Below are 21,342 nucleotides of genomic sequence, written 5' to 3'. Positions count from 1 at the left end.
TTATCTAACAGATCTTTTTTCCCACAGATCTTATTTTATTTTGATCATGTGTTATGATTATTTTGATTCTAAGTAAACTAGTTATACCTGTTTAATCTTACACAGGTGCTCGGCAGGTCTCTTCCTATCTCAGTATTGACAGGTTTTAATGACTTTCAAATAAAATGATTAACACTTACAGTACACAAATTAACTTTAAAGTTTGACTACATTTAAAACAAAATTAATACATTCATTTCCTATTCATGAACAACACATTTTCATATAGTAATTGTCAAATGAATGTTCAGAAAACGTTTGCTATCACAAAAAACATAGGTATACAGTTTAACTTTTTGATTTATTTTGCGTATACAAGATATGATTTAATTCCGGATGGCATTGTTCAAAATTTCCAACAATCTCTGACTTGCTATTGTCTGGTTGCTAATAACCATACTTCGGTTTTAAAATTATCAAAAATTTTATAAATACTCAAATGTTTACATTCAGAAGGGACAATACACATTCAACAGATATTGATTGCAAATTTGTCAATGCCCTTTTATACTAAATAAGAGATTTCAAACCTTGGAAAAAAGACAAATTACACAATTTTTCACATCATATAAACATACATAAAGACACAAACAGAGATTTAAGCATAACAATTATCAATCTGATAACATGTGAAAAAATTTGAGAGTAGATAGTCTTCTATTATTCTCATTTGGTAATTAGATTTAAATTTAAGTATAAAATTGACCATTTACCATGACATTTGTAGTTTTAATGTCTGTTAATCATTTTAATAGTTTCTGCAGCTTTTTATATTTTGACAATGATTTTTTAATCAGTACCGTACAATTTGAAAGGGGAGATAACAAAATTGTATATTTATATAAACAATGTTTTCATTATATAACAAACTATCACATTAAAATGAGGTTTTAAGGTCTTAAAGCTTAAGAACTCAGTCTGGTAAATAAACAAGTATGCATTTTTTGTTTTTAAAAGTAGTAAAAATTGTCTACAAGAAACTTCATGATTGCGTACTCTTAATATGTATTACTGTGATTTCAATGAATTTATTTGAATTCTTCAGTCATTTTTTCTGATGAAACAGTTCAATTTCTCATAAAAAGTTTTACAAGTATACAATATATTATATAAATTTAACATTATCAACAAATTTTCATACAGAAAGTTCTCAGCCAATTTACAGATTTGTCCTGTAATCAAACAAATGGCTCAGGTTTTTTTCCAGATGTTTTTGCAACATAAAGATGATATTTATCTTACTCCCGCCTTTCAAACTGCATTGAAAATACCCTTGAAGATTGATTATCTGTTAAAGGATTGTCACAACTATAACTTATTCCTGGCAACTTATTTCTGTGGTAAAATTGAACAATTTATTTAGTCCAACTGTCAGATGTTCTTTGGCACCATTTGAAATCTAGTGTTACAGAACACATACAGTGGCGGATCCAGAACTTTTCATAAGGGGTGCATGCTGAATGACCTAAGGGAGGGGGGCATTCCAGTCATTGCTTCAGTGATTCCCTATATTATCAACCAAATTTTTCCCACAAAAGGGGGAGGCCTGGGCCACCGGATTCGCCTATGACGTATCAATCAAATACATGCAATAAGAACTCATTTGATATAACCATGCAAACAATTGCAAAAGCTTATATACCAAAATTAAATAAACCATATGCTGTCTGCTTTTCAGGAAGTTAGTCATAATTAGCTGCTGTCAACAAAGCAGTATTCTGCACTTTGTCGAATTTTAAAATAGGGTTCTATTATAAAAAAAAATTCTAAACTGTCTCTATCCCTGAAATCTTTTATATTTAGTCAGATAATGACCTTCAAATGGTATTTTTAAAAGCAGTACAAAACTACACATAAATGCATATGGATAAGCTACATATTTTATACCTCACCTAAGTATGAGACCTATCAGACATACATGAAGTTGTTATGAGGAATGGAACATGCTCATGTTTGGTTGAGATTTTATATGAACAAGGGGAGACAATTCAAATTAAACCATGTTCCTTAATCCATTTTAAATATATTATAGGTTCAATAACGAGGTTCAGTATAAAGTATGCGTTCTCAAAACATCTTTTGTAACAACAAAAACAAACATAAAATAAATATACTGTTAACAAAAAGATGACACTTTGTACAAATGGACTTATATAATGAACACATTATTATACATAAAGGTTTATCTTATTGACTTAATTCGTCTTTTGTAAATCTGACTCTCTTTCACGAGTTATTGTTCAGCATTCGTAACACTGCAAAACAAAACAAATATAAGTAAAAACATGCAGTTATTCTAAATTAATCAAGTTAAAAGAACAGTACTAAGAAAAAAAAACATATCATGTATAGGTTTAATATTTAATAACATTTATTGTTAATACTCAATACTAGGAATTATGTACAAGTGTAACAAACAAAACTTATATTTGGTCAGCAAAAGCAGACTTTAGATTAGTCACATTAAATTAACGAAACTTAAAAAAAGAAAGGATTGCTGGGATAGCTTTTGGATGGAACATCACTGTTAAATCACAAATTATTACATGCATTTGTTAATGTGAAAAATTGAAAAAAAATTCTGAGAGGTACTAAAAATGAATTTGATTACCTTGGTACTAAAGTTAAATGTATAAAAAAAAACATGCACATGACTTCCAGCAGGATTTTTCTTTTTCTTTTGGAAGTTTTAAAAAAAATTTGAAAAGATCTATTTACAACTAAGTGTAACAGAGGGCACCTGTAACACAGCTACAGTATAAACATTTCAATCATCGGAAAAGCATATAAGGTTTTGTTTCAGTCTATATAACATTGACAGGAGGCTAAGGCAGTAACGCAACAATTTAAGCTTAATCAGAGATACCAATTTATGCAAGTAACATATCACATGGTTTCAATACCAGTAACATCAAAATTGAAGCTTATTCAGGAATATCAGCATTTGCAAGTAACATATCACATCATTTATTACTTCAATGCATGGACAAAACATAGATGACGATTTAAATACTGCTAAAATTAATGTTAATTTATTAAAAAGCTTATATTTGTGTTAGTATTTAACATAGCCATTTTCAGTAAGAGTGGTGTTAAAAAGAGTGGAGTGTGATGGTTATTTTTTTTTGCATACCTATATACATAAAACAGACAGTTTTAACATGTTAGTATAGTATAGTATTTCATGCATATTCATTAAAATCTTGTCATCAATATTTATTGTATGGATGCATTCAATTAAATTCTGTTTTACTATTTTCATAGTAAAACACTATACTTCTTGGCAATTTTCTCACACTTACCTGTACCATTTGATTATATATTAAAACAGGTTCCTCCATCAAACAATAACTCATTTTGTTAGCTTCCATTATGTTTTCCACTTTAATTAATTGCATTACTTTGTTGTTGTCTTATTGATGTTTATACCACATCTTCTTTTCTAATCAATCAGACCCATGTGACACTCGGGTTACATAAATGAGGTTACCTGGACTTTCCTAGTCCGGCAGCAATACTCATGTGGCGGGATTACAGATTAGTTGTGTTGGATTATAAATACAAGACCCCCTGTACAGAATGACCCATTGCCATGTTGTCTGCATGTTAAGTCTGCATCTTACCCTTCCAGAGCACCTGAGATCACCCCAAGTTTTTGATGGGGTTCGTGTTGTTTATTCTTTAGTTTTCTATGTTGTGTCATGTGCACTATTGTTGTCTGTTTGTCCTTTTCATTTTTAGCCATGGCGTTGTCAGTTTATTTTCGATTTATGAGTTTGACTGTCCCTCTGGTATCTTTCGTCCCTCTTTTAAAGGAACCTTGTAACAACTCTGAGAGATTTAAGGTGACCAATAAATTTTCAAGAAGACTGTAGGAAAATATGCCTCCTTTTTCCAGTGGCAGTCTACACATTAAGCCCTCTTACCTGCTTGATCTATTTTTAGTACCAATAATTCATGTATTGTTTATTTATTTTCTTTCCTGAACATGCATGAAATATTTTCCACTGGACTGGACATCAAGTTAGCAATCAATCAATCAATATATTTGTATAAAAATGTCATGGATTTAATCTGTGAAACATTCTTTAAAAGGAATTGTTTGTTATTTTTTTTCTCAAAGATTTTTTAAGAACTACTAACCTTTAACAAAGACTGCCTTATCAAATTATAATTGGGCAAATAAATGCAATTTAGATGAATAAAAGTGTATAGGCTATTAACATGATACAATTTCCCATTTGTTTTATAAGTGATTTCTGAGCAGTTCCTTGAAAGCATGGCAAATTACAATCAACAAATGTTAAATTGCCAACTGTCTTTACCATTTTTTTAAATAAGGTGATGTACAATTATATTACAGTGCTTATCCAGTGACCTTTGGGGTATCACAATAGCAATGGCCAAAACAGTTTACCAAATTGCAGTTAGATTTCTTCTCCAACTAACTGATCAACTGGTAAAATGTTTTAGCAGATTGCTCAAGTGAAATGTTGTTACAGTGACTTGACTGTTAGTGTTGCTATCCACCAATTGCAACTCATTCAAAATTTTGACCAAATTGCAATTTGTTTTATAAAATCAAATTGTTCAACTGGTCAGAATATTGAACAAATTGTTCAGTCAAAATGTGAAAGTGCAAGGTGATAAAATAAAATATACTTACAATCCTATAAGACTTTAACTCCACTTTAATGATGTTATTACTAAATTTGTCTATCAATCTGTATAGTTATATTATAGCCATTACCATACTAAAGGTAAAATGTTTTATTTTGAATTGCTATAAAAATGTCCAAACTAAGCTTTTATATAGTTTTTCTTTCCAAAAGGATTTTATATTTATAAGAATCATATATCATTTAAAATAATACATCATATATTCAGTAAAAAACGTGCGAAATAACAATATGCTATTGATAAGTTTCCTTGGGGAGATAACCTAAAATACTATTCTTTTGAATAAAGACTTTTTGAAACCAAAAAAGATTATCTCCCCTTCCTACAAACATATTGCAATTTCACAAATATTTTACTGAATATGAAATGTTTTTATTCACATAGTGTGTGATCCTTATGAATATAGAATACTTTTTGAAAGAAAAACTATATAAAAGCTTAGTTTGGACATTTTTATAGCAATTAAAAATAAAACAGTTCACCTTTAGTATGGTAATGGCTATAATATAACTATACAGATTGATAGACTGATTTAGTAATACCATCATTAAAGTGGAGTTAAAGTCTTATAGGATTGTAAGTATGTTTTATTTTATCACCTTGCACTTTCACGACTTGACTGTGGTTTTCTACTTTTTTCTACAGCAGTTGGTTCAAATTTCTGACCAGTTGAACAATTTGGTTTAATAAAACAAATTGCAATTTGGTCAAAATTTTGAATGAATTGCAATTGATGGATAGCAACACTTACAGTCAAGTCACTGTAGTATGATGTGAGTGCTGTGAAATCAAAAGTAATACTTACCATCCAGATCCAGTTAGTTGATATCTTTGTCATTTGTTTCAAACACAAAAATGACTTACTATAGTTTGAGCCACTGAATAAGAAGGTCTAATTTTGACATGGAAACTTCTATTATAAATAGATTTTATAAATAAATAGTTCAAACCATTGTTTTGTAGATGTATATTCTATAGCTTTGTCTTCTAAGACAAAGTTATTGTGTAATTATGATTCGTATAATATTTTCTATACAAATTACTGATCTGCTGGCATTAAAGGGAAATAATTTTTATTGAGTTACTGTACACTAAAAATTGTGACAACATTTTGCTGATTTTCAGTAATGTAAATTATTTCCCTTTAATGGTAGCAGATAAGTAATTGCTTTAGAAAAAAAAATCCAAATTGCTATTATGCACTAACTTGTTGTTGGAAAATGGAGCTATTAATTATAGACTTACAAAACAATGTTTTCAACTATTTATTTATAAAATCTATTTATGATAGAAGTTTCCATGTCAAAATTAGACCTTCTTATTCAGTGACTCATATTATAGTAAGTCTTTTTTGTGTTTGAAACAAAAGACAAAGATATCAACTAACTGGATCTGGATGGTAAGTATTACTTTTGATTTTACAGCACTCACTTCAAACTAACAACATTACACTTGAGCAATCTGCTAAAATATTTTACCATTTGATCAGTTAGTTGGAGAAGAAATCTAACTGCAATTTGGTAAACTGTTTGAGCCATTGCTATTGTGATACCCCAAAGGTCACTGGATAAGCACAGTAACTTTTTTGCACCAATATTTTTTGAAAGTTTAATGATAAAGCAAAGACATTAACAATGCATAAAACAAGTGATCTGCCAAGCAAACATAGATTGTGTCGTGTTGTATGTGAAGATCTATAAATAAATGCATTAAATAGGGGAATGCATAATTAGCTATATATTGAGTATGGGTATTATACCTCCTATTTTCTCATGGCTAAAGTTTGATCATACATCTTTTTCTCTGTAATTAATCAACTAATTTATTAACTTTTTCACTTCACTTTCACTATTGAAGATCAACACCTCACATAAAAATTAACTTAAGATTTACATTTAGAAGGTTAAAAACATCTTTTGTTAATTTATTTTTTTCGTCTGTTTGTTTGAGAAATTCCATTTACCTATCAAAATCATTTAATTTCAATAAAAGGTCACTTAGTTACAAAATTTTAAAAAAATCAGATTTATCAAATACATATACAGAGGTATTTATACAAATAATTGAAACACTATAGCAAGCAAAACATCTTATTACTACATATACAATAACACAGTGAGATATAAGTGGTGATATTAATTCACAAATCACAAACTATATACAATTCTTCCGTTATACAAAGCAGTGACAAAAACAAAATCATATAATCTATAAACTTACGTCTTAAATCCTGGGATGTTGGTTCTGTTGTTTGTATTTCTTTGAATGCATTTATCCATTGGTCCATATCTTCCCTGGTATCAGCACTAAGTATAAAGTCTCTGTCTGGAGTATTGAGAGTAAACACGTACACCATACTCGACCTCACATCCTTTGCCCCCATCGTCACCCCATACCCTCCATCAACATGGCCGATATACACTTCTCCTTTTGGAAAAGGGCTCTAAAAAGTTACATTGTCAAAATAAAGATCATTTAAAAATAAATAGTCACTTATAAAAATAACGAATAACACTGATTTTTTGTTTAACAAATAGTAACATTAGAAAATCAGAAAACATTTTTGTAAAATTGTGGAGAACTAACTTTTCTTGTATTTTAAAACATATTAAATTTGCCATATCCAAAACCAATAACAACATATCCAAAACTTATTTATCAAATGGAAAATAACCTGCCAGTCAAATGATTTGCTATATCATTTCATCTAAAGCAAGAACAAAAACAGATGTCCTTCATGTGGTTGGAAAAAGCAAGAAACAGTTTTTTTTTTGCATGAATAGAACATATTTTCATTTTAAGAATTAATGAATTTCAGTACTGAAAGAAAAGGTGCGATTTGTGCAGATTTCCGTCTGTTATAAAATGCTGCATTTCGATTGGAATGTATAAATTGTATTTTTTCATAAATTAAATGGATTTCATTATTTCATTGTATCTTTGGCATTTGGTACTAGAAACTTTCTGTGGAGCTTTGTATTTGTATTTGGTTGTGGTACTGTTATACTGTACACAACGAAAAAACTAAAGGTCCAGTTGTTTATGGCCAAGAGGCATGTAATGGTAAGGCTTCAATGAAAGTCAACCAGAGTTTTCATGACTTACCAAAGGGTCTTCAGAATACATTAGTTTTCTGTTATCTAATGTGAACCATCTCTTTTTAAAACCATCTTTCTTTTTTGGTCCCATTTTCTGTAACCATCCTTCTAACGTGAAATCAGTAGTCAAGCCTTCAGCTAACTGTTAATCAATTTATAAAATTAGACAAAATTGTAACAGTAGATGGTTTTTTTTTCATTGACATTTTTTTTGTGTATGCAAAAATAGCTGCACTTTTGTTTTGCAAAAAATATTAAAAGTGTTTTTACTAACTGTCACAGACAAAACATTGACCTTTTGCAGCCTCTTCTTCTTTCAAACTGTTTTTTCCCTACCAAATTTGGTATATATTCCTTTCATAATTGTAACAAGATAAATAAAATGCTTCCTGTGGAACAGCTAGATGCGTGGTTAGAATCAGTATATAAAAAAAATAAATAAAAAAAATTTCATTTAAATCATACAAAGTTTAATTTTGGACCCTGATATGGACCGAAGTAAAAACTGTGCACAAAATTAAAATTATAAATACACGCTTAGATTCAGCATATCAAAGAACGCCTCCTAAAATAATACCTCTATCTCATCTTGTTGTGGGTGAGCTATTCGTCGCCACTCAAACTTAGCAGCTCTGATAGCATAATACCAATCAACAATTTCCTGCAAGAGAAAACACAATAATGCTATATAAAGTCTGTTTTGCTCAGATCTGATTATGAGGATCATCCATAGCACATATTTTTTATTTTTCATTTACTGGTTATATTGAAAATCTTTATAAGATCAATAATTCAGACAGTTCTTTTGCCCCCTCAAACCATACTTGCCATTTGTTTTATATGAACTCATTATGAAGTAAAAATGTATTTTTTTTAGAAAAATTTTTGCAAATTTTTTTCATTTTGTTTCAAATATTCTTCCAAATTAGACATTGCTTTCATAATAATAGAACTAACAAAATCACAAAAAAGTAAAACATTTCAGGAGCAATAACTTCTTAAATAGTTGGTTCAAGATAAAAGACATACACTTTCAATTGATAGTTGTATATAACTTACCTTTTAGGGGCAATATTTCATTGGATTTATGAAAATGTGTTTAAAATATAAAACTTGCAAACCTGTTTATTAAAAAAAAAATTCCATTATACACTATTTTCTAGTAGCTAAATTTTCTTTATTTTAGCCAAAAACTGCAGTTTGATGTCTATGGTCAAATTTGAATGACATTGCCATTTCATTTTTAGTGATAGCAGCATGTTAATATCTGTCAAATCTGTTAATATCTTGAAGGTCAAATCTGTTAGTATCATTATTATTTCAAATCTATCTGTATATAAGAACACCTTGTTTTCTTTTGTCATCACCTTTGGATCATCAGCATACACAAACAAACTACGAGTCTGACCATTTACAAAATATGTGATCTGCAAGCCATTTGGATTTACACCAATTTTGTCTTTAGCAAACACAACATTAACACTGTCTAAATCAATCTCACTTTTTGGTGCTGTCTGGAGAAAGAAAAAAAAAGAAGATTAAAATGGAAATTGTAATTGATCATATATTAGAAAAGAGTTGATTTAGATTGAATACCGCTTACATTTGTGATAAAATTAATATATAAAAGTAGTATGGGTATATAAAACTATAAATGGCTAACAAGATCAGACGAACAGATGGCTGGTATTTCTATGTCCCCGGCAAAACGTTGCTCTGGGGACAACAACCAGCAAACAATCTTCAATAATACACAGATGTATATATACTGCAGTTTCAATCAGTCTTTGTTTAAAAAAAATGATCATTCCCTTTGTAAAAGGAAAACTATCAAATATCTACAATTATTTCATATCGGTTGAGAATAAGATTCTCTTATTGGATAAAAAGGGGTCACATGCCATTCATTATTCTTCAGTAATAAATTCCATCAGTCATTAACAGAAAAAAAGGACCAGAAAACCGGTGGTTAAGGAACTTTTACATGATAATGACCGGCGGGGCGTGGTGTCCGTCTGATAATGACCGTTGGGGCATGGTTTACGTCTGATAATGACCTCTGGGGCGTGGCTTCTCTGTTTAGAGAGATTTACCTTTTATGAAACATGTTCCTGATTTTAATATTATATTTAAGTTGTTGAATTGTTTATTATATGTTTTCGTTAAATATAAAATTAAAGATAACTTGATTAAGTATTTATATACTGAAAAATTGCACTAAAATGAATGGCAGTATTACTATGACTGGTCTTCACTTTTTGTCATAGAAATCGTACAACTACCTGAGTTTGCTTTAGGCATTTTGAATTTACGAGAATTTTCCAAAACATGGTTTCTCAATGAAATAAACATAATAGTTCTTGAAAAACTGGTCGTTATCGTGATACATGGACTGCCCGTAGGACAGTGGTATTGACTGCGACAGGGATAATGACCTCGCCTTTGGCTCAGTCATTATCACTATCTTAGTCAATACCACTGTCCTGTGGGCAGTCCATATATCACGATAATGACCAGTTTTTCAAGAACTATTATATAATTAACACCAAATATCCAAATACAATCAAAGTGATGGAAATCCCTCATGGAAAGATTAGAAGAGTAGTTTGAATAATTTCATATTAGGGTATGGTGGGGAAAATGAACATAAACAAAGCACTGTTGCTGAAAATTGCATTAACAGCAGGTCTTTAGAAGGAAGCATGCTTTTCCAGTATGAGGATAAAACGATCTCAAATTAAATAATATGGGTCTCTTAATTTGCACAATTTTATTTAAACTGCAGTTATATCTTATCCAAATAGTGTTGCCTGTATATGTTCTGAACATGTTTAAAAAAAAACAAAAAATTGCAAATCAAAAATTTGCCAGCTAGACATGTACACTTTGCAAACATTCCATACACTAAACATAGTAGACCTATTGCATACAGTATGAGAAAAACAGACCAAAACACAAAAAACTTTACTTTAACCACTGAACCATAAAAATGAGGTCAAGGTCAGATGACACCTGCCAGTTGGACATGTACACCTTACAGTGCCTCCATACACAGAATATACTAGACCTATTGCTATTTTGTCGCAGGATCAACAATAAAACCCCATAACTGGGAAAAATAAAAACTTAAAGTTCCTAAAAAGTGAAAGGGAGCTCACATCAATAGATAACAAGAATGTGTCCCCAGTACACCAATGCCCCATCCGCACTATCATTTTCTATGTTCAATGGACCGTGAAAATGGTGGGAAATCTCTAGTTTGGCATTAAAATTAGAAAGATCATATCATAGGGAACATGTGTACTAAGTTTCGAGTTGATTGGACTTCATCTTCATCAAAAACTACCTCGACCAAAAACTTTTAATCTGAAGCAGGACAGACGGACGAACGGTACGACGGACGAACCGACGCACAGACCAGAAAACATAATGCCCATAAATGGGGCATAAAAACAATTCACAAAAGTTTTATGCAAATTTGTTAAAGTGTTTTTGAGTAAAAGAGGGACGAAAGATACCAAAGGGACAGTCAAACTCATAAATCTAAAATAAACTGACAACGCCATGGCTAAAAATGAAAAAGACAAACAGACAAACAATAGTACACATGACACAACATAGAAAACTAAAGAATAAACAACACGAACCCAACCAAAAACTAGGGGTGATCGCAGGTGCTCTGGAAGGGTAAGCAGATCCTGCTCCACATGTAAATGTCCAACATGTTGACGACGGACAGACAGACAACAGTTTACCATAAAACGTCCTAAAAACAGGTGTAAAACGACTATTATTGGTGCTGTCAATGTTAAGTCTTGAATGACTCAAATTTAAACCATTACAATAGACTACACCAAAAACCACTAACTCTCAACTTAGCATAATGAAACGTTGCTCCATCTGATTGCATATCAGTAATTTGAGTCATAACACAAAATATGAGCTACCGGTATTCAAACTTTACTTACATCTTTTTCTTTAATAAAATATAATAAGGTATGTCCATTGAGTTTTCTTGTTAAACAAAATCGTCTTTTTTTAAAGCCTTTATCATCTCGCCCACGTTTATATAAATATCCTTCTTTAATGCCTGAGCAGTATGCAGTTTGTCTGTCAGGGTATATAAACTCTTGCCTTGAATATTTAGCTTTCACAAATTCAGATCTTAGAAGCCTGAAATAGACAAAAAAAATAGTTTCTAAATTATATATTAATAGATATAGGAAGATGTGTTATGAGTGCCAATGAGACAACTCTCCATCCAAGTAACAATTTATAAAATTAAACCATTATAGGTCAAGGTACAGCCTTCAACATGGAGCCTTGGGTCACACTAAACAGCAAGCTATAAAGGGCCCTAAAATATACTAGTGTTCTAACATAAATGTTTCCAATTATTTACGAAAATCTCAAAATGTCTCCTTTAATGCTAAGGTTCCTGCTGAAGGTCTATGTTTCTTCTTCTGGCACTTAAGCTTCCTCAACCAATCATTTGTAAAAACAAAAAAACTGATTGTCACAATATAGCAAATAGTGCTTACAGTGGCATTAAAGACCAGTAATCAACCAATTAGTTAATTTCTAGGGACTTTTGGAGGAACAGGTAACTGACTTCTTTTGGTTGTGGAAATAAAAAGTTAACGTACGGAAACCAAACATTTTGCAATTTTTCCATTTATAAAGAGAACTCTAGAATGGATAAATTGATGCCACCAAAATTCAAACTTGTGGTAATAAGCAAAGTTTCATGATATTTTGTTGAGGCAAACTCAAGTTAGAGAATGGAAACCAATTTTGGGAAGTACGTACATACAGACTGACAAGGGTAAAACTTAATGCCCCCTCTGCTACAGCAGGGGCATAAAAACATAAAGTTTACACTTTTCATCTAATCAAAAGATGTCTAGATATAGAACATTTAGTTTGTAGAATTCATCAATATTGAAGGTCTTTTTGTATAATGATACATTTTGCAAGGGTGGGTGTTAACATTCAAATATATCATACACAAGTATTAATGACATTATTAATGTGAGGGTGAGAAAAGGTGCAGCTGTAATGGGAACATCAGACTTTTGTTAAACATCTTATTCATTTAGTATCTTCAAATCAAAGATTCTGTATATTTAACAATTTCAGCTAAAAAGTAACAATAGTTATATCTGGTGGTATTCTGCACTGAATAGGATATAATGAAGTAAATAAAATATACAAATAAGCATTCTTTTTTTAAGTCAATTCCACAAATTCCACACATGTAAGTAATTTTTTGGCAAAATGTTTCATTCAATTTCTCTAAAGATTACCAGTTAAATTTTATATGCAACATATTCTAATACTTGATATCACTGTGTTATTCTCTTTTCAAACTTTCAAACTAAGACAGAAAAATACTTGTACCGTACTACAGACACTGCTTATATAATTATACAGATTTAGATATTTAATTTAACTTCTACTTCTTATTACATTACCGGTATATACATGTATATGGTATTCTGAATATATAACTTTAAAAATTAGTACATCATTTGTTAATTTGCTTTTCTTGTAAAAAGAGTAATACATTTCTTACTGTACATGAACACTATGTCCAAAAACAGTGGACAAATTTGTTTTTTGCATCAATTTGCAAATATATGTACTAGGACTTAATTCTAATGACTATTCTCAAAATACATCTTTACAAAAAACTGAAGTGGTGAAATAAAAGTGATCTCAATATACCAGTACTTGTGATGTGTGTTATGAAAAACTTGTTAAGCATGCATGTTGTTAGGATACTCTATGTGTTTGGATTTCTTTCAATAATCACACAAGACACATGTGACTGAGGGGTGATTGTAGGGTTAGAATAAAGCCTGGTGAGCCATACATTACAGCTGATTGCATTGAGTGTGTAGGTAAAGGTAATATCTTTGGTTAGCTCGCTTGCTAGTATACTCTTACAGGAGGGTAGCTAACCTGACCTAATAATGACTTCACGGTTCAGCTAGCAAGCAAGCCAACGAAAGATATTACCTTTAACTACACACTCAATGCAATCAGCTGTAAAATATATCTGTAATATCTGGTAGAACAGTATCACAATCAACTTACTTGAATCTTTTGTCTGCTGGTAAATCTTTTTGTGCATAATACCAACTGTGTTTTTGTTAATAAAAGTATGTAGTTTAATTAGTTTTAAGATATTGGTAGTTACAGGTCAATACTTCTACTAGATTTCTATCCTTTGATATTGAATGGTCTTTACAATACTACTATGGATTGTTAAAATCAGAAAAAATTAGATATAATATTTCTTATCTTCGGGGGACACTGTCAACAAAGATAAAGGCGTTCACTAAGACACTGTCATCATAAATGTTTGACTAACAAAGATAGGGACAATGTAAACATTATAAACTTGTGAGTAACAAAGATAGGGACACTGTTAACATTATAAACTTTTGACTATCAAAGATAGGGACAATGTTAACATTATAAACTTTTGACTAACAAAGATAGGGACACTGTTAACATTATAAACTTTTGACTTAACAAAGATAGGAACACTGTTAACATTATAAACTTTTGACTAACAAAGATAGGGACAATCTTAACATTATAAACTTTTGACTAACAAAGATAGGGACACTGTTAACATTATAAATGTTTGACTAACAAAGATAGGGACAAAGTTAACATTATGAACTTATGACTTAACAAAGATAGGGACAATGTTAACATTACAACTTGTGACTAACAAAGATAGAGACAATGTAAGCATTATAAACTTGTGAGTAACAAAGATAGGGACACTGTTAACATTATAAACTTTTGACTAACAAAGATAGAGACACTGTTAACATTATAAACTTTTGACAAACAAAGATAGGGACAATGTTAACATTATAAACTTTTGACTAACAAAGATAGGGACAATGTTAACATTATAAACTTGTGACTTAACAAAGATAGGGACACTGTTAACATTATAAACTTTTGACTTAACAAAGATAGGGACACTGTTTACATTATAAACTTTTGACTAACAAAGATAGGGACAATCTTAACATTATAAACTTTTGACTAACAAAGATAGGGGCACTGTTACCATTATAAATTTTTGACTAACAAAGATAGGGACAAAGTTAACATTATGAACTTGTGACTTAACAAAGATAGGGACAATGTTAACATTACAACTTGTGACTAACACAGATAGAGACACTGTTAACATTATAAACTTTTGACTAACAAAGATAGGGACAATGTTAATATTATAAACTTTTGACTTAACAAAGATAGGGACACTGTTAACATTATAAACTTTTGACTAACAAAGATAGGGACAATCTTAACATTATAAACTTTTGACTAACAAAGATAGGGACACTGTTACCATTATAGATTTTTGACTAACAAAGATAGGGACAAAGTTAACATTATGAACTTGTGACTTAACAAAGATAGGGACAATGTTAACATTACAACTTGTGACTAACACAGATAGAGACACTGTTAACATTATAAACTTTTGACTAACAAAGATAGGGACATTGTTAACATTATAAACTTGTGACTTAACAAAGATAGGGACACTGTTAAGTTTTATAAACTTTTGACTAACAAAGATAGGGACACTGTTAACATTATAAACTTTTGACTAACAAAGATAGGGACACTGTTAACATCATAAACTTTTGACTAACAAAGATAGGGACAATGTTAATATTATGAACATGTGACTTACAAAGATAGGGACAATGTTACATTACAACTTGTGACCAACAAAGATCTACACTATCAACATTATAAACTTGACACTAAACAAAGATGGAGAAATTTCAACATTATAACTTGTAACTAAACAACGATAAAGAATATGTCAATATTGTAAACTTGTGACTTACAACAATACAGACACTGTTAACATTATAACTTGTGATTAACAAAGATTTACACTTTCAACATCATAAACTTGTGACTTACAAAAGACTCAGAAAATGTCATGGTTATAATTTGTGACTTAACAAATAAAGAGAAAATGTCAACAATATAAAGTTTGTCCACATTATACACTTGTGATTAACAATGATAGAGACACTGGGAACATAGCTAACATGTAAATAGACTAAAAGATTATAAATTTTAGACTAACAAAAGATAGAGACACACTCATTCATGTCAACATTCTTGTGTGTTTGTTGCTAATTCAAGTCCAGTTTTGTTGAAGTATTAAGTTCATTTTTTTTTTTGCTCTCAAATGACAGTTATATATACTAACTCTGGATCATCTTTGGTTGGACGCTTGTAGTATGCTGGTAAAAATTGTTCATATTTCTGATTCACAACCTCATTACCCAGTTCTGCCACAGCCTGAAAACAGATAGAACGTTGACAATATACCTAAAAGGTCAATATATATTCAACTGCAAGACTTTGACAAAGAAAAGACCAACACATGTATTTTTGAATTTCATGTGGATGTACATCTTGCTTTTTGCTTGATGTCAGACAGGCTGTACAATATATCCAGTGTTTTATCCGGAGCCTCTCAGCAACATGGTAATGTGACACTTTTTTTTCTTGAATATGATACTATCTGAAACAACTTTCTGATAGATTGTGTTATGGACTTGATGCTTTAATTTCAAGAAACAGGACTAGCCTGTCAAAACTGACCAGCGAGTTCAAACCATACATGTAGCAGGCGAGTTTGAATAAAATCTTAATAAACTGGGATTATCAGAGAGTACTTTTTTACCATTTTACACTTATGAAATTTGTAGGGATAACACTTACATATCAAAAACAGTAATTCAAAACTGATTTTACCCTTTCAAAAGGTTTCTACACATATAGTACTGCAACTGACATCGAAAAAGACGCTTAGTTAACGAGTTTAATGGTCCGGAATAACACACGGCTGCAAATTGTTTTAAATGATAGAATAATATCTATATTTTAATGTCCGTCGGGTCGTAAAAAGTTTCTATGGTCACATTTTTGTATTTTATCCCTTTAATGGGGGTACCCCTCAATTTACGGTTTTGGATAGTTACCTTAAAATCCAAAAATATATTTCTTGGTTAAATTTTCCGCTATTTTCGTAAATATTTTCTATGCACATATCATCAAGGATCATTGGAATGACGAAGACATAAATATAATACCATCTCCAAGTAAAACTATCAAACTTAAAGTTAGCTGTTTTTTAGGTAGAAATTTAACGCGTTTTTCTTTGAAAACGAGAAAACATATGATTCAAAAATAGTTTTTGACATTTGAAAGGACAAAACATATTATTGCGATACTGCATGCAAATTTTGTTGGGCAAATTCCAAACAATTTTGTCAAAAACTCAAAAATAAAAACATCATTTGTACCTTTTTTAATTACGGAAATTTCCTATCCGTCAATCAGCTCCACCATTTATTTTTTCCTTCACCATCAATTTGATAGTTTCGATGTGATTATGTAGATTTTGTAGGAGAAGTTAATTTATTTTTGAGTGATTTGAATATATATAGTAGTTCTTTCGTGTATTTTCTGTAAATAAGTTATATTTTTGTTAATAAAATTTTGACTTTATATAAAAGTTAACCAAATCCTTCGGATAAGAGGTTTTTCCGGATAATGACTATAGTTGACATTGTGTGAAAATACATTGTATGTCAATGTTTAACCTCAGAGCAATTAATATGCATGCAAGTGGACGGGGGGAAAAGTACTATTGAAGATTCGCAGAGATTTGGTGTGTGACAAGGTGATGCTAAAACCAACTTCTCTTGATATTCTGCTTTCCGTGGGCGAATCATCAGTGATGTTATGAGACTTGCACCAGAAGGCAAAATTGGTGCGTCTTTAAATTAGATTGATTGATTGATTGTTGGTTGCTTAACGTCCAGTGACAAATATTTCATGCATGTTCAGGACGAGAACAAGTTAACAATAAAAACAATAGGTAGGTTTTGTCATAATAGAGGCCATTCGGGATGATGATCGGGAAAATTTAGACTGACACTGGAAAATGATGGTATATTGGATTGGGACAGAAATTTTCCATTGCTACAGGCCACCTTTGGACTCCTCAAAGAGTTGATGCAAGGGTTTTAACATGCAAAGAACCTGACACTTCCTTTACACGAGGCATTGGACTTAACGTCCCCATTCTGACCGGACGTGACTGCGAACTTGATACATCCCGCACAGCCAAACGGACCCCCCACTTCGTTTTACTGCCGGTCGGGAGAAGACCAAGTGACCACATTTCGTTTCCCCAGTCACCCTTGGGGAACTTTAAATTAGAAACAACAGAAATCCATACATGTGATCAAACTGATCGACATGTATCCTCACAACCTGACACTTTTATACGATCTCGCGCTCAGTTTCTTGCTTGTAGTTTGGATATGAAAACAGGGTTTTTGTGTAAAAGACAAACCTTTAAAAAAAAACCAGAAAACTACGCAAAACTGAGTCCTCTAAACGTGTTGACAGTCTTTTAAGCTGTGCTTAATGTGAGTAATCATTTATCCATGCATAACCATGTACTTATTGAAGTCAACACCTGTGCAATTAAGTAAAACAGTTACTGAAAAATTAGAATTTGAACTTGCTGTCAGTTCATTAATAACGATTGTTAGTGATGTGATTTGTTCTTCCATAAGAAAAAAAGCCTTTCTCATGTAGCACATCCTCTATATATACTGATCAATTTTACCCAAGATTGTCTCTGATGCTTACCAAACTGCCAAACTCCAGAACTAACTAGATATTGTGACACCTTACAATTCAGACACAGTGGGGCCAAGGGATATGAAATAAAGAGTTTAGCTCTGAACTCAATTTAGGGGATGCCATATCTGCTGCAGGAAAATTGAAGTCTATGTTAAGACTTTCAGAATTACACCAAGATGTGTCTGAAAATATTAAGGATACATTAAAAGAAGAACAATTACTTCACCCTGCCACCAGTGCTCTTATGAGCTATGTCCTCGTTTTGGTATTTCTATGGAAATGCATAGCTTGTTAATAGATATCGGAAGATGTGGTATGAGTGCCAATGATACAACACACCATCCAAGTCACAATTTATAAAAGTAAACCATTATAGGTCACGGTCCGGTCTTCAACACGGAGCCTAGGCTCAAAAGTTCATTTGTTAGTTAATTGATAAAAATAACACAAAGGCGCTTCTGAACCGTATATTGTCCCTAAAGATAACAAAAATTCGTAAATGGATGGCTATTACAAAATCAATCGTTTCTGTAGCAACATTCGCCCCATTACATTTTGGATTGGCAGTGCAGATACATCATGCATATGGGAATATGGTTCACTAACATTGATCGAAACTTTGTACTCACATTTCTTTTGTGTTTCCTATGCAAAGGTAAGACTATATCTGACGAGTTTGACCGAATCATGACGGTATTTACGCTACAGATAGCATTTGTACTCAAAAACTGTGTTTGCTTTGAACAAACTCTATCCTACGCCGAACTTGGCGTGTCTTGTGATGCTAATACGCGTACTGAATCCGCATATGATGACTAAGAGATTGATTCATGTCCCTATTTTATGAATACTTGAGCTATTGTGTGTCACTTTTAAAAGTTATATAAGGATCATGACTGATTTTGAATTACAACATTAGAAAATTGGCATTGCATTGTATAATTTTTCATCCTTCCCTTAAAAAATTAATGAGTTAACTTTTTTACCAGGATTATCCCACTAAAAAAATGTTCATGCACCAAACTGACTTTGTTTTACACTCATTTTTTTTAAACCTCGCATTCGACTCGTGTGACTATAGTATATGTTGTGTTATAACTGCTCTGTCTAGACTTTGCAAATACACAATATGTGTTTATCTATAACTAGATACTAATTTTCACAAAATACACAACCTTTAAGATGCAAAATTAAAAACACTGTTTCAGCGCTTGAATTTTGTTTTTTTTCAAAGATAGAAAAAATATTGAAATAATTTGATAAACTGGTGTTTTATACTTTAGAAAATAATTCTGTAATATACTATAGTGAAATACTATACACAATATGAAAGTTCATGGATGTGAAAAGGTCAAGGCCACTTCTTCTTTTGCTATGTCTTAAATGGAAAAAAATCAGAAGGTTCCAAATCAACGCCATTTTTTAATGGCAGCTTTTCATATGAGTAGTCAAATTTGTCGTTTTAACATCGTTTATACCATATGCTTATGATTGAATCGTTTTTGTAGCATTCTATTGAATAAATATCAGAATATTTCTCCTTTTTGTCCTTGTGGTTGAAATGTTGATATTTTTAGGTCTGACCTTTGACCTCAATTTCAAAAAATTGTGACCACTCTGGATTTTTACGACCCAACTTTCTTATTATACACGTTTTCCTCTTTCCATCGATATGTAATTTAGGTGTGTGTTCTTCCGGACCATTAAAGTTTTAAAAAATGAACTCTGGTTGCAGTACTAATACCATATAAAAAGTGTAATTTAATATCAGAGACATTGGTCCTTTACACTCAATGCCATTTGAACTAACAAAAATCAGGCTAAATGAATTGAGGGCTTTATGATCCTTTTATTACACATTACATTAACAAGTTACTTTTGTAACATCGCATAACAAAAGATACACACCTGAACTTGGTCATCTTCCCAGTTGTCTAACTTTATAGATCTGACCCGACTGATATGTGTTCCTAAATTTCTATGACATCCCGCACATTCTGGACATAAAAAGGCTCCCAAGTTCACAGAAACCCATTCTGGATCTGTAAGATTGAAGAAAAAATGTTTTAATTATTTAAGATTTTTTTTTGGCATGAAAACACTAAAGTAACTAGTGAGCTTCTAATTATTCAGCCACTTTTCTTTGTTTTGATAACTCTAAAGTCAAGCTTTTGATCCATACATCCCTGTAAATATATTATAGGAAAGGTATGGAAACAATATTTATATAGACTTCATTCATTCAAAGTCAGTGGAAAAAATGGTAAAAACTTTTAAGCTTCAAGGTAATATAATTGTAAGAAATTGCTACACAGAAGATCAGAAAATTGTTTCCATTTACATCTCAAAATTTTCAAGCATTTAACTGTCAATATAAACACCAAAAGATCTTGGCCAAAAAAAATCTCAGTGGGTGGTGTATGATTCAAAAGGGCTGATTCAAAGTGTATCATAAGGAAGCAGTAACCAGGCAAATCTTATAAATAGTTAACACTGTGTAACTAAACATTGAAACAAAACAGACTAAATATGGAATTATACCTACATGTATCAAAATAAAGTCCAAAATATCTAATAATATAATCTAATTTTACTGGAAATTCAAAAAAAATCACAATGGACAGGTTGGGTGTTACAAAAATAAAAACTCCCATTTTAAATTAGAATGGCATTAGTATACCAGGATTTCCTTAATATGCAATAAATAAACTCGCATTTGTGTTGATTGTCCCAACAATCGCAATAAGACATTCCTGCAACTGTTTCTGAATATAAAGTATATTGTGTCAAACAAGAAAGA

General features: G+C 31.2%; 1 protein-coding gene across 10 annotated transcripts in view; it reads right to left on the bottom strand.

Annotated features, from left to right (window-relative positions):
- LOC139489572 (arf-GAP with dual PH domain-containing protein 1-like) overlaps nt 1-21,342 on the bottom strand; it is a 28,972-nt gene that overhangs the window by 1,955 nt on the left and 5,675 nt on the right. Inside the window, exons 2-11 of one of the 10 annotated variants that reach the window (XM_071276140.1) lie at nt 20,451-20,584; nt 16,087-16,178; nt 13,917-13,961; nt 11,786-11,990; nt 9,164-9,331; nt 8,395-8,478; nt 7,825-7,959; nt 6,940-7,162; nt 6,479-6,522; nt 181-2,294 (exon numbers count right to left, since the gene is read on the bottom strand). In XM_071276140.1, coding sequence (XP_071132241.1) covers nt 6,482-6,522; nt 6,940-7,162; nt 7,825-7,959; nt 8,395-8,478; nt 9,164-9,331; nt 11,786-11,990; nt 13,917-13,961; nt 16,087-16,178; nt 20,451-20,584 — 1,127 coding nt within the window. In that variant the 3' untranslated portion in view covers nt 181-2,294; nt 6,479-6,481. Of the gene's footprint in view, nt 1-180; nt 2,295-6,478; nt 6,523-6,939; nt 7,163-7,824; nt 7,960-8,394; nt 8,479-9,163; nt 9,332-11,785; nt 11,991-13,916; nt 13,962-16,086; nt 16,179-20,450; nt 20,585-21,342 lie in introns of those variants that run through there. The other 9 variants (XM_071276142.1, XR_011656201.1, XM_071276145.1 and 6 more) reach the window with 9 other exon arrangements.

Source organism: Mytilus edulis, chromosome 9 (genome assembly GCF_963676685.1).
Source record: "Mytilus edulis chromosome 9, xbMytEdul2.2, whole genome shotgun sequence".
Taxonomy (NCBI): Eukaryota; Metazoa; Mollusca; class Bivalvia; order Mytilida; family Mytilidae; genus Mytilus; species Mytilus edulis.
The sequence above is the reverse complement of the archived record's forward strand: the minus strand, read 5'-3'. Positions and strand labels throughout refer to the sequence as shown.